General features: G+C 40.5%; 1 protein-coding gene and 1 pseudogene across 3 annotated transcripts; both read left to right on the forward strand.

The window, feature by feature from the left end:
• Positions 1–10,055, forward strand: ctsh (cathepsin H). Of its 2 annotated transcripts, XM_080432726.1 has the most exons (13): positions 1–127; positions 437–461; positions 1,680–1,711; positions 4,671–4,779; positions 5,126–5,196; positions 5,295–5,399; positions 6,927–7,013; positions 7,143–7,198; positions 7,379–7,460; positions 7,550–7,618; positions 8,119–8,225; positions 8,848–8,976; positions 9,545–10,055. In XM_080432726.1, the coding sequence occupies exons 1-13, from the start codon at positions 80–82 to the stop codon at positions 9,618–9,620; spliced, it is 996 nt and encodes a 331-aa protein (XP_080288852.1). In that variant the 5' UTR covers positions 1–79; the 3' UTR covers positions 9,621–10,055. The 2 variants fall into 2 exon arrangements, with proteins under 2 accessions (XP_080288852.1, XP_080288853.1); XM_080432727.1 differs by lacking the exons at positions 1–127; positions 437–461 and adding an exon at positions 472–524.
• A 1,637-nt stretch (positions 10,056–11,692) lies between these two features.
• Positions 11,693–12,615, forward strand: LOC308088009 (beta-1,4-galactosyltransferase 1-like; annotated as a pseudogene). Its single transcript has one exon. The product of its transcript is annotated as a beta-1,4-galactosyltransferase 1-like (transcript).
• Positions 12,616–15,029: the final 2,414 nt, after the last annotated feature.

Consider the following 15,029-nt stretch of genomic DNA (forward strand, 5'->3'; position numbering starts at 1 on the left):
GTGACCAACATAGAAGAAGTGAGTTCAGTCCACAGCTGATCCATTCCACAGCAACTCTGGTCCACAGCGGTCAGGAAGAATGGTGCCGTGTGCGCTTTTAGTTATAACCTTTCTACACACAGTTAACTTAAAGGGGAAATCCACCCATTTTCAATATTTAACTATGTCATTAATATAGCATAAAGGAGTTGTGTGGAAATAAGAAAAAATTAAAAAAAAAATTAACATTGCAAAAAAATGTAACATTGCAAAAAAATTAACATTGCAAATTACACTGTGATGACTCATCATGGTGTAATTTGCAATGTTAATTTTTTTGCAATGTTACATTTTTTTGCAATGTTAATTTTTTTTTTAATTTTTTCTTATTTCCACACAACTCCTTTATGCTATATTAATGACATAGTTAAATATTGAAAATGGGTGGATTTCCCCTTTAACACCACTCACTTCACTTAAAGGTAAGCTTTTAGTTATAACCTTTCTACACACAGTTAATTTAACACCACTCATGTTATTTAAAGGTAAGTCAAGCTGATTATTGCAGTGTTACTGGTACTACAGTTTCTGTTGCACTTGCTTTATTATGAAACCAATTTAAGGTGACTTTGTAGAACTATATGAACCAGATGAACCTGTTTATTGTCACATCTTGTTTTGCAACAAAGTTGCACGTTAATGATCAACAGGAACTGTTTTTCTTTCATTGACTCACCACCAGAATAACTTCCTTAAAAACGTGTTAACGGTGATAGAAATGGCAAATGATTGTGTTTTTTCAGTAACGGGTCTCCCCGTCACTCCACCTCTTTCTTGAAACAAAAATATACAATTGTATAGTATTTCAATAGCCTACTTATCCTGGGATCAAGACTGTCATAGATGTATTTTTTATCTAGACTGACTTTTACTTTCGTATCTATGATATGTCACTGGACATCCGCGCGGAAAGCCCGTACCTACTTCTCCGTACATGTACCCCCCCAAAAAACGTATAAAGTGCTGACCCGGTAGCCCCTGATAATAAACTTGAACTTGAACTTGAACTTGAACTGATATTAAGTCGACATTAGGAACCCGTGTGCAATGTATTTGATCGTATTTTACAATAGATATGTGTTTTAATCGCGTCAGTGTCGAATTCTGTCGGAAGTTCCCTGTATTCCTCAATGGGCGGTAGTGACTCCTCGCACTCGCAGCCGGTGAAAGCCGGTATTACACTCAATGTAAACAGGAAGTAAACGAGGGGGGGAATGGTGTTCACGCACAGACAGGATTAATACACACATCTATTTAAAAATACGGACTATTACATTGTTCAAAGACTCCGAATGCCGAGTTAACATCCGGGGCTACCGGGTAATTCAATTCAATCTTTATTTCAGATCCAGGGAGATCCATATCACAATTATACAACACAATAAAATTGTAATAATAATAAAGTAAGCACCTTATTTGTTGCATTTGTACATGTTTGGAGAAATACGGACTTTACGGGTGGATATCCAGGGGGGGGGGGGGGGGGGTAAAGCCCAAGACGATCATAGATATGCAAATGTAAAAAAAAAGAGATAAAATACATCTTTGCTAGATCTAAGGCTATAGCCTAGGCTACTATACAATATTTTAAATAATGTTAGTAATGATAAAACCATAACTTTTTCCTTCTGTCTTATTAGAGGAGTACCATTTCAGCGAATGGATATCACAGGTATGTACATATTACACAATAATTACTAGAAACTTTCACTTTGAATCTTTAAAAGTACACAGTGCAACAATTAAAAACGTCAAAATGGGTAAAATCATGTGGTTTCCTTTGTGGTCAATTTAAAACATTCAACAATCACAATAATTTGTTTTTAATTATTGGTGCATTACACTGAAGCAACAATTACAGTATAGAAATGTTAACTATTATTTAAAGATATTTACTCAAAATATAAAGATAAGCGAAAAATAAGCTAGAAATGATATAGGCTTGTAGGATATATTCCATATACGATGTGCACAAGGCTGGTATAACAGCATAGGCATTAGCTACCACACAGTGTACACGTGTATTCACACAGCGTGTCAGTTTGTACATCACATGGCAGTGCATATTGTACATTCACTTGTATATTCATATTGCACTGACCTGGAGGCACGGGGGTGGGTGGGGGAGTGTAATACCAGGCTGTGAAGTGCATTGAGCCATTCCACTTAGCAATATTATGTATACATATGCTGTATGTGTTATGTTCCCTTGTACTGTATATTATCTACATTATCATCAGTGGTTTAAGACTCCCAAAAGGATATGTATTTGGTCACAGACCATTTGAGAAGATTTTGTGCCAGGGAGTCCCATAAGAGAAGATTTTAGTTGTTAAATAATTTGAAGAGTATTCAAACATTTACATAATGTTTCTAGACTCTAGGTGTTTCTAGCTTAACGTTTTTTAAGATCTGCAAGCTCACAGCGTGTTGACGCGTCATAAGCTTGTAGATCTGCTTTTTTTTTGTTGTTGAAAAAAGTATAGCAGATGTTGACGTTAACTCATTTTGTTGGGGGCCACTTGGGCTGGAACCCCCTCAAGAATCCCTGTCCCCTGGACCATAGTTTTTTGAGAATCCCTTGCATTATGTTGGTCCTAGCTAGGGGCCAGTGAGTGGGAGGTGGTCCTCCTAATCCCACAGGTGTGTCAGTAGGGGGTAGTGGGCTTGTTTGTGAGACTCACTGCCGAGCGGGAATGACTTCCCCTGTATGTGATGTTAACAGATGTTGACGGACTGATACCCGTTGCCAGAACGATTCTTTTTTAAGAGGTGGTGACCAGGGTGAGAGGCATCACCGGTAAAGGCTCTCATCTCTGTCCTGTCATGTCTATCCAGAACTTAAAATAATAGATCAAATACAAATAAAAGTGTAGACAACACGGTTCCCTGGGGTACTCCAGTACTTCCCGTTAGCACGTCGGACTGGCAGCCTTGTAGCTGGACATAATGTAATATTGTGGCCTACGGGTGAGATAGTTTGTGATCCAAGCCACCATGTTGTGGTCTATCTGCATGGCTGTGTGCTTCTCAGCAAGCAGGGGGCGCTGGATGGTATTGAACGCACTGGAGAAGTCGAAGAACATGATCCTCACAGTGCTCCCATTCTCGTCCATATGTGAATAAGCCCTCTGCAGCATGTAGATGATGGCATCCACCACTCCAACTTTGGCTCGGTAAGCGAACTGTAGAGGGTCCAGGGAGTCACTCACCAGAGGCCGTAGGTGCTGCAGATCTCTCAAAGGTCTTCATGACGTGTGAGGTCTGTACCACTGGCCTGTAATCATTGAGAGTACTAGGATGCACTCCTTTGGGCACTGGGACTATGCAGGATGTCTTCCACTGCTCGGGCAGCCTCTTCAGTCTCAATTAGAGGTTGAAGAGATGCTTGAACACTGCTGCCAGCTGTTCTGCACACGTCTTCAGCACCCTTGGACTGATGCCATCAGGCCCTGCAGATTTGCCCTGGTGTAGCCTCCCTCCCTCCCTGATCCTAGTGATTGATCAATATTTGGCTACCATGCAGAATTTTTTTGGTCACTCGCTCTCATGTTTTTGTTACTTAGGTTTTTTTTCTTGAACACAATGTTAAGAATGTAATTTAGATAGCATTGTTATTTAAACAGATGCTAGGTCAATTGTCAGTGCCGCTTTAGACTCCACGGGGGCCCTAAGCACGATACGGGACACATGCACGCGCGCGCAGCGCGCGTGCATGTTTCCCCCGCACGCGCGCGATTTTTTTTGGCGGTTCTGGGCGGATTGGGCCCGTTTTTTTCGCGGTTCTGGGCGGATTGGGTCCGTTTTTTTCGCAGTTCTGGGCAGATTGGGTTTAAAAAATAAAAATTACAAATTTAATTTTTTTAATTTTTAATTTTTAATTTTTTTTGCTGGTAGGCGGGGCCCCACGCAAGGCGGGGCCCTACGCAGCCTGCGTAGTGTGCGTGTAGGGAGAAGCGGCCCTGTCAATTGTTTACGTGATATCCTATAATTTCAGTGTACAGATTGTTATTTCGATAGTATTTTATGATACTAGGTTCTTGGTTTACCTGGGATCATTGAGGTTTATTGAGGCACTACACTGTCTCTCTGCATTCTATGTAGGTGATTACCTTGCTTATTGCAATGTCGCTCTGGAAAAGAGCATCTGCTAAATGCCTACATTGTCATTGTAAATTGTGGGGGTCCTGGAGAGATGACAGGTTGCAACCGATGACCCCCTTAGCTGACTGAACAATCTCCACCTGTCTATTTAATAGACAGTTCAGTAGCAATAAACTGTGTTACTATTACTACTAGAATAATGCTTCAGAGTAGGCTATAGGTTCTGCACTATGTTCTGGGCGTAAGTTCAAATGCACTTTACACCAGTGTAACTAAAATGAATCTTACATCTGTGGTGCAACCAAACAAATATCAAATCAAGTTTAAACATATCATTTACAGAAGACTTTGCACCCTGAGAGAACTTGATCACTGCTGTTGAAACAGGCTGCATGGACAATAAAAACAGTGCATCGTTTATACAGCATTTACCTATTCAAAACTATACAATTTTTCTTTCTTGTCAGCACCATTTAGGCTACTATAATATTCTGAATTAACGTTCTGTTTCACTGTTTGATATGCAGCACAACAAAGTGTATGACTTTGAGGAGGAGTACTACCATCGTCTGCACATATTCACAGAGAATAAGAAGACAATCGATCATCATAATGCCGGGAACCACTCCTATACAAGTACATAGAATATATAGAACCCATAGGACCACTCCTATACAAGTACATAGAATGTAAACATGTAGTTAGCTGCTTGTTCTGTCTGCTAATGTGCATTAACAACTAATGTATTGTTTCAGATACAGTTAAGTGTGAATATATGGCAGATTATGGCACTCCGCCTCTACATGATATACAGTGTTGCTCCACTGTTATAAGTATTATAAAGTACTGAGACATGAGGGAACTAAACTGATCTCTCTCACAGAAAAATCATTCTACACTGAAAATGCTACTTATTTTCTAGCTTTCTTTTGCATAACTATGTAATATTGTAACAGTTTTCTTTTTTCTTTTACTTTCTTAGTGGGGCTGAATCAGTTTTCTGACATGTCCTTCGAAGAATTCAGGAAATCCTTCCTCTTGAGAGAGCCACAGGTACAGAATGCTTAAATTTAGCACTGGTTTATAGAGACGAATGCTGTTTTAGTCGTTAATTGAAGTTGATGACGTTGAAATTCTGTTGTTTTCCACAGAACTGCTCGGCCACCAAAGGGAATCACATGAGCAGCAGTGGGCCTTACCCCGAGGCTGTGGATTGGAGGAAGAAGGGCAACTTTGTGTCTCCAGTGAAGTATCAGGTACCTGATCGCCGCTGTCGGACAGAAACCGCGTATCTCTGTATTTCAACTTTTAACGTTTGTTTGTTTGTTTTTTCCATAAATGAATGGCTTACTTTGTCGTACAACAGTGTCATGCAAAAATAGCCGATGTGTAAGCTCGATGTGATGTGTTGTGAGCTTATAGATCTGCTATTGCTGCAATTTGTGAGTAGTGTGAAAATGCTCTGATTTTGTGTTCCCAATTGTGGTACTGTGAATATCCAAGCATAATTTAGAGAATAAAACTGTGCACACAGTGATGTAAGTAGCTGAAGTTTGAGCACAATCTGCACTTCAATAACATTTGATGCCAATAGTGCACTGGTTGTCAAAGTGGGGTCCAGGGACCCTCAGGGTTCCTTGAGGCGGGTTCCAAATGGACCCTTACAGGTCTGTAAAAAAAGAGTGTGCAGATTTTTACACTCTCAGAGCTATTCTATCTCATAGTGAAATAGGGGAAGTTCTCTATAAGCCTGAGAACTTCCCCTATGCGTTTTTTTTCTTCTGTTTTTAACTCTTTATGGGCTAATAAATAAAACTGAAACTGAGAGTTATGGGGGTCCTTTAGAAAATTAAAACAAGTTTGAGAACCACTGCAATTGTGGATACACTCATACAGTAGCCTAACTACCGGTAGTATTGGTGACTACTGCCACCTGCTGGTATATAGAGTTATATCCTCTCACTCAGGCACAGAACTGCACCATCAGCTGACTGTCAGCTGTGTGCTCCAGGGGACATGACCCGAAGCAACTGTTCAGTGACCGTTGTCACAGTTAGATCTTACAGGCCAACTTGGTGTGCAAGGACCACAGCAAAAAAACAACAACAATTAACTCCCACCTGGACATAGCTAAACTCACAACTCAGTTTTTATTGCTCTTTATATATAAATATATTCATTGGCCACATTTTGATCATTGGGATAGAAACATTGCTAATAAAGATATGGTGAAGAAAATGGGAATGTCCGCACACGATAAACTGCTCTCCAGTCTTTTTTATTTGTTTAACCAAAAGTGAACAATTTTTCGCCCACGTTGTTCACTTTTGGTTAAACAAATAAAAAAGATGGGAGAGCAGTTTATCGTGTGCGGACTTTCCCCTTTTCTTCACTTGATTATTTTTGGGTCCAGCAACTGTGTTTAAAGAAACTGTGGGGATGTGCATATCCTTTGAGCATTAAAGCTAAAAGGAACATGAAAATGAGTTGTAAGCCTTCCATTTCTAAATGACTTGTCATGACATTCATACCAGAATATGCACACAGCTGTGAGAGCTGTGTGTTGAGTTCTACTTATGTTTGGTTCTCTGTGTTGAGTTCTACTTATGTTTCGTTTTGTGTGTTGACTACTAGTCGTGTTTGGTTCTGTGTGTTGACTTTGAGTTCTACTTATGTTTCATTCTGTGTATTGGGTACTAGTTGTGTTTGGTTCTGTGTGTTGAGTACTAGTTGTGTTTGGTTCTGTGAGTTGAGCACTACTGTAGTTGTGTTTGGTTCTTCAGGGTAACTGTGGGAGCTGTTGGACCTTCTCCACTACCGGCTGTCTGGAGTCCGTCACTGCCATCGCTACCGGGAAGCTGTTACTTCTGGTGAGAGCTGCGTAAATGTACAATGTCAATGTTTTTGTTTGGCGATCAAACCCAGCGATGACAATCGAATGGGCTACACCCATACAGTATGTTTGTTAAAGGCATTTACTTAAATTTTTATTGTTTCAGTCTGAGCAGCAGTTGGTAGACTGTGCACAAGACTTCAACAACCATGGATGCATGGGGTTAGTAACAATAATGAAATCACATTAACATCATAATCACCATGCATGCGATCAACCAATTTAACAATATAAAATCACAAGTATAATAGTCTTTAATAAAAATGTGACCACAACTATGTATGTATAGTGTATGTATGAGCGTACTGTTTTTTTCTTCTTTTTTTTTTTTTTTTTTTACAGCGGACTGCCCAGCCAGGCGTTTGAATACATCAAGTACAACAGAGGACTTATGACTGAACATGACTATCCATACACAGGCCATGTATGTTTTTTTTAGGGTGACAAATTCTGCACTTGCCTGTTCTATTTCTATTTCTTGATGAATGACTTTTGTCACTCTTCCTATTTTAGGATGACATTTGTAGTTTCAAGCCTAAACTGGCAGCTGCTTTTGTCAAAGAAGTTGTCAACATAACAAGTGTGAGTACATAGCAATATGTAACACCGCGCCACCAACATTCTGAAAACATCCAGTAAATAGCTTTGTATTAATGATTAACTTATTAACTTTTTTTTATCATCAATATTAATTGAATTGCATATATAACAGTAGAGAGGCCTCCAGAGCACAATTATTTAAATATTTTACCTCGATTACGATTATAAAAAATGAAAGGTTAAAATAGCAGATCTGCAAGCTCACAGCGGGTCGCAATGTGGCCCGTTGTGATCTTGTAGAGTGGCATTTTTTTGTATTACAGGGCTTAAGTAGTTAATCAGGTTAACCGATTTAGTCAATTATAAAAAAAATATATTTTAGTTTTTTCGTGTTGATTTGTTGATATACCGGCTTCTTGATTATTCTATGAACCTACATGAGCAATGTTAAATTGGTTAGGTTAATTGCCCATCCCTAGTGTTACCTCTCAATATTTCTGAGCCATTAATTGAATGACATTTGTGTATTCCTGAAAGGACAGTATGATGAAATGGAGATGGTTGATGCCGTGGCCAGACTCAACCCTGTAAGTTTTGGCTACCAGGTCACGGGTGATTTCATGCACTACAAGGAGGGTGTCTATAGCAGGTGAGTGAAGAGCCTCTTGTTATTGCACTTGAATTATCTGTAATTTAGGTTTGATCACAACTAGACATTGGTCAGAGCACAGATAGAAAAGTACAGATATGTATATAAAAGTATATAATCTGCTCCTCTGCCCTTTGCATAGCTTGCAGTGATGAAACCCACTGGTTCAATGGTTCTCATGTCAAGGACCCCCCAAATATATATGTATTTGGCTGCAGATCCCCATCTGAAAATAATTTCTGCCAGGGACCCCCATGAAAAAAGATTTGTTAAATGCTTTTTGAATTATTCCACATTTCTCAAAATGTTCACAATATCTATCGATGAGACGCATTGTGAACTTGTAGATCGGCTGTTTTCTAAGAATAGACAAAGTATAAAATAAAACAGGGTGTCGTACGACGAAGTATAGAAGAGGGCTTAAGCGGTCAATCAGATTAATCGATTCGGTAGATTATAAAAAAAATCTATGATACTTTTTCCACGTCAATACGTTGATATATTTAAAAAACAACGAGTCTCTCAAGTATTCGATTAATCAAAAAAGTAATCGCTAGAATAATTGCTAAGAAAATAGTTGATAGTTGCAGCCCTAACCATCAGCATTGTCCTCTTTTTGTAGCACCCAGTGTAAGAACGACACGGAGTCAGTGAACCATGCGGTTCTGGCTGTGGGTTACGCCACTGATGACAGCGCTACGCCATACTGGATAGTGAAGAACTCCTGGGGCACAAGCTGGGGAATGGATGGGTAAATACGCAACTCATAACTCTGTGTGTGTGTGTGTGTGTGTGTGTGTGTGTGTGTGTGTGTGTGTGTGTGTGGTTACTATACTTGTGAAGGCCAAATGTCACCACAAGTAAGTAAGTAGAATTTGAGAAATAGACAGTGTGAGCACAATGTTTGAGTTAGCCTTACAATTAGGAAAAGATTCAGGTTAGGATTCGGATTGGGCATTTAGAGGTAAGGTTCCCTAATCCTAAGGGGTTGGATTCATTGATTGAATACTTGATTAACAGTTTGCACAGCGGTATGATTTTTTAATTATGCTAAAAGGATAACACAAAAAGCCCTGAGGGCTTGTTTCCATGCGTTTTCCGTGCGTGCGTGCGTGTGTGCGTGTGTGTGTGTGTGTGTGTGTGTGTGTGTGTGTGTGTGGTTTTTGATTGTACTTGTATTGTTTATGCCCCCTTTTAGCTGAATAAGTGAATCAGCCATGCTATGTGTACAGTAGGTGTGGGGGAAGATAAAATGAATGAGCTGAAATATTGCTTCTCCTTGTCGAGATTTTAGTGTTTGCTTTGTTTTCTTCACTCAGATACTTTCTGATTGAGCGAGGGAAGAACATGTGTGGCCTGGCAGCGTGTTCCTCCTACCCTCTGCCTCTGGTTTGAGCTACAACACAACCAAACAAGAAGAAGAAGAAGACAGAACCTCAGGATGACTTCACCCACAGACAACGTGATCTATAATCTAGTGTGTCAAAAAAAGCTGATCTGCAAGCAATATTTGCCACGTGGCACTGTTACATGATTATTGTTTTACATTTAAAAGGTTTTTATCATAATCATAATCATTCATCAATCATTTCTATCATTTTAATAGTTTTTATGTGCACCACCCATGATTTAAGGTTTGATTTAATCACCTACATACTGTAATTCTTAAGCTGCTTTCTGGAAGATAATTTTTTTTAAACAATGTTTAAATGTTTATTTTGATGTTACAGAGTTTTATAAGAACATACTGTATACTGTACCTAGAGACATCGAAGAAAGAAATATAAGGGGAATAAATTAATTGAAATACAATTTCCAGGGTTGTTTTCATATCAGTGTTGTATTTTAAGCAAAACATTTTAATATAGCATCAAAATCAGTTTGACCTGGCACTTAGGCCCAGAAACAGAATACCAGACTAGGCCACCCTGGGAGTTTCACCCAGAGAACACCACATAAATTCAGTGCCAGTGTTGTCCACACAGGAGGAAAGCAGTGAGTGAGGGAAGTTAGGGAGGAAGTTAAAGTTTCACCGCCACCAGAAAGCGCGCACACACACACAAACACGCACACACACACTGTCACATTCACATCGTCTGTATGAAGTTCATTAATATTGTAAAAATTCAGAATAATTGTATTATTATTATTATTGTTGCAGCAAACAATTCTAGGCTACTCCAGTTCACGCAGCAGCTCAGTAGGTGGCGGTAATGCACAACAGTGCCATCCACAAATAAGACAAGAAGCAGTGGTGGTGATGGTGGTGGTGGTGGTAACAAAGTACATTTAACAATTTTGAGGTATTTTTTACTTAACTGGAGCATTTCCAATTTCAATACTTATAAGTTATATTATAAAACATACATTAACCACTTTAGCCCTATTTCATGCGTAGGCGATTTGAAAAATGCCGATCTACAAGCTCACAGTCACAATGCATCGCGGTGCGTTGTGAGCTTGTAGATCTGCTATTTTCAAACATTGTAGTAGGCCTACTTTTACTTTTGGTACTTAAAATATATTTTATTTGAAAATATATTATTTGAAAATAGCAGATCTACAAGCTCACAACGCGTCGCGATGCGACGCGTTGTGAGCTTGTAGATCGGCTATTTTCAAATAAAGTCTTGCGGGGAAATTATAATAAGCAGATCTGGCAACCCTGCGCGCAACTCCGACAATAGGCAGGGTCAAACCTGCCTTCGGAGTACGTTTTGGCTCATGCAACGCTAGCTGTGATACCCACCGCATCTAGACAGACTCGCGGTATATTATCTGGGAACAGATGAACTGGCCCATGCTTCTGTCATTTCAGACGGCGATACGAAGTAGACAAACAGTGGAGATTCCTGGCTTGGCTTTCTTCTACCTTTATCCCCCAGTATTTGCACTTTAACTGGTCTAACTCGATATGTCAGGACAAAATCTGTAGGAGTGATACAAAAGAAAAAGTTTTGTAAAGATCGACCTCCTGGTGGCGCTATAACAGGCTGATCTGAAGAAATAAATAAAAAGTGGTGTCCGGGTCCTTGAGGGGGTTCCAGGGGGTCCTCAGCAAATATAGGCATAATATCATGTAACTTTGCTTCCTGTGTTTACATAACAAAACAATTATGTTGAATATAAAATATAATTTTCTAAGGTCAACTGTTAAAGCAGTAGCCTACTATGTAACGCACCATAAAAGGAGATATGCACGCTCCATATAAGGCCCGATGACGTCAGGAGTATATGACACGACAGTGACGCGCCCCTTCTGCGCGATATTTAAAAGCAACGCGAAGAGTTCAGAGTTCTTGTGAGCGAGAAGACAGGACAGCGATTTTCACCAAGGATTATAGCGGAGACAGAATATTGAACTCTCAGACGCAAGAACACAATATCCAGCAGCATATCACCTGGCGACACAGGACAGGGCAGGACAAGCGGCAGACCAGACGGACCGAGGCCTAATGTTCCACATTATGTGGAAGAGTACAGGTTGGTTAGTGCTAGGGTTTTCGTTGCTGTTGGTGACGTTGCGGTTGCAGGCCACGGCATCACCAGACACGCCCCCTGCACCACCTCCATGTCCTGAGAATTCTCCGTTCTTGACTGGGCCCCTGAATGTGGACTTCAGCACCAAGCCAAGTCTTGAGCAAACTCTGACAGACAATCCCAACGTTGAGGCCGGCGGTCGGTTTCGACCTGGTCCTCCCAGAAGGTAGCCGTGATCATTCCCTTCAGACACAGAGAAGAACACCTTGCATTTTGGCTCCACTACGTCCACCCCGTTCTGCAAAGACAGCAGCTGGACTATACAGTTTACGTCATCCAACAGCATGGCGAGGAAACCTTCAATAAAGGTAAGCTGATGAGCGCTGGTTTCGCCGAGGCCCTGATCGATCGTCACGACTACGATTGCTTTGTGTTCAGCGACGTGGACCATATTCCTATGGACGACCGGAACAAATATGGCTGTTTCAGCCAGCCCAGACTTCTGGCTGCCGCCGTTGAGAAGTGGAACTTCCAGTTACCATCTCCCACTTTCTTTGGAGGAGTAACATCGTTTAGTAAAGAGCAGTTTTTGAGAATCAATGGTTTCCCAAACAATTACTGGGGATGGGGGGGTGAGGATGACGACATTTACAACAGGCTTACGCTTTTGGGTATGTCCGTGTCACGTCCCAATGGAGAGGTGGGGAAAATGAAGACCATCCCTCATGCGAGAGACGCAGGAAACCCAGTCAATCCAAAGAGATGGGACCAAATCGCTTTCACCAATCAGACCATGGCAACAGACGGGATCAGCTCTCTGTCCTACAAGGTGGTGAGGACAACGAGAGGACCGTTGTACACCAATGTCACCGTGGACAACAAAATAAAACGAATGAGTGGAAGGAGTTGATGTGAGTGTTAAAGGGATATTTCACTTTAAAAAAAACGTTGGGTCATTTTATTGTCTACTCAGGCTTTTGTGAGCCCCCCCAGACCGTTTTTAAGTTGCTTGATTCAGTATTTAGATATTTGATATTCATTTTATCAGACACGCCCCCTTCCTATACAAACCCATTATAACTTCAAACACCATTTCTAACATATTGAATTCATCAAAAACACCCGTCCTTGGTTCTGGTTACTCACCCTGCCCTCCTAATACGCGAGGGGGCCGTGTAATATTTTTTTTGGAGAATGAAAAAAAACTAGAAAAAGTGCTCCTCGGAGCACTGCCAGACCCCTAGTGGTTGAAGAGCAGCGTCACGCGAAGCTTGGCTAATCAAAAAGGGGGACAGGGAGGAAAAGAGGGACAGGGAGGAAAAATGAGGGACATGGAGGAAAAACAAGACCAGGAGACCTGGTTCTGCCAGACCCAGAATAAATTCCTAGTACTTTATAAGTCACGGCTAAGCCGGACTTCGCATGACGTGTCAGCCTGTGTCCCTTTTATGCCCATGTATGGAGAAGAAAGGGACAGACCGAGGTCCCTTTTATGCCCATGTATGGACGAAAGGGGGACAGACAAAGCATCATGTAGGCTGTCTGTCCCTTTTATGCCCATGTATGGACGAAAGGGGGACAGACGAGGTCTTTTTAATAATTTTTATCCCTCGATTTTGTAACCCTTTTTTTCACCCGGTGCCAATTTGCTAAGTGATCCTGGGCACTACACTCCCCCCACCAGCCTAGGGAGATCAGGGCCGAGCTCATGCCTCCTTCAATGCATGAGAGCCAACTGACCTTCTTGTCACCTGACAGGGGGGAGTTTCCCTGGTAGGACGTAGCGCGTGCCTTTTACTTGAAACAGAATGTTTTTAATAATGTGGTAATGCTACTTTTACTTAAGTAAAATATCTGAGTACTTCTTCCACCACTGACAAGAAGAAGAACCAATCAACTGTTTGATTGCGTCGTTAGGTTGCAGCTGCACTGGTTCAGTTCCTCTCAACTCATCACTATTCATTATTAACTACAAATGTATTTATTTATTAAGCACTAATCATTTATATTCAGCACCGCCACTGACGTGACAGTAGAACAGGCAAAGAATTGCCTGGTGAGTTTAAAGAAGAAGCTGCGAAAATGTCTGATCATGTTTATGCAACAAGTTGTTGAATAACGATGTTGCAGTGAGTGTTGCAATGTTCACTGCTATTCTAATCAATGCAAGATGTGACAATTAAGCATTTTCAATAGTGGATATTAAATGTGTCACAGTGATTGATTTATAAACAGTGGTGTAAAGTAGCAATAAAGTACATTTACTCAAGTACTGTACTTCAATTTTGAGGTATTTCTTTTAAACTTTCAGCCATATTTCGGCCATTTGAAAATAGATGCGAGCATTGTAGGTTTAGAATGATAATAACCTTAAACATAATTTTACATACCGTGTTAATTGTTTAGGAAACAATGCCAGAAATACTGTGTGTGTACTTTTATGTTTCTCCTTTCATGCTGTTTTACACATCGAAGATGAGATGTGGCATGACAAAATGTTTCAGTCGTGAGATTTTATTTTGCTTTATTCTATGGTTCTAAATTACAAAATAATATACGAAGAAATGGTACTTTTACTTTATTCTGGTATTTTCAATTTTTCCATATACCATATCCTTTTATCCATGTACTTCTTACTCCACTACAATTATTTGACAGCTTTAGTTACTTTGCAGATTTAGATTATTATTACAAAACGTACATTAACCAATTAAGCACTATTTCATACTTTGGCTATTAAAAAAATAGCTGATCTACAAGATCAGTCATTTTTGAAAGATTTTGACACATTTAATGGGTCCTTTCACTTTCATTCTTTTAGTATTCTTTTTGATGCCAATACTTTTGTATTTTTATGTTTCAAATGTCGTTTGTGAAGCGCAATTACAAGTCTCAAGTACAATTTTGAATACAGGACTTATGTGTACTATACTTTTATTTTAGTAAAACAATCTGAGTACTTCTTCCAACACTGTTCAGTTGATAAAGTGAGTAATTAGATACTGCAGTGCATAACGCTATTGCATAAATGTACAGTATGACTATGCCATCTATGACTATGCAATAATCTGCTACAGTATGTTGGTAGACGAAGGAGGAGCCCGGCCAGGAGACAACCCACAGAGCCTAGTCCCTCCACGTGCCAGAGCCTCCCCGAGTCCCGGCAGAGTATTTCCGGAGAAGCGGACTGAGTGGCCCTGTCTTTCCCTATAGGACTGACCGTGGGTAGCTACTGGGACGTAAGTCGGGGCTTGATCAACCCCGGCTGGGTCACCTGGGTGAGGGTGTATGTTGCGAGACCCGAAACATCCTATGACCCCAGGC

Source organism: Gymnoscopelus braueri (genome assembly GCF_963280865.1).
Source record: "Gymnoscopelus braueri genome assembly, chromosome: 1".
NCBI classification, from domain to species: Eukaryota; Metazoa; Chordata; class Actinopteri; order Myctophiformes; family Myctophidae; genus Gymnoscopelus; species Gymnoscopelus braueri.

Excerpts from the sequence above, each read along its gene's own strand:
- ctsh (XM_080432726.1), top strand. The coding sequence starts at position 80 with ATGGTGCCGTGTGCGCTTTTAGTTATAACCTTTCTACACACAGTTAAC. Across the intron at positions 462-1,679 it reads ACCACTCACTTCACTTAAAG|AGGAGTACCATTTCAGCGAA; the intron begins GTAAGCTTTTAG and ends CTGTCTTATTAG. Across the intron at positions 1,712-4,670 it reads TCAGCGAATGGATATCACAG|CACAACAAAGTGTATGACTT; the intron begins GTATGTACATAT and ends TTTGATATGCAG.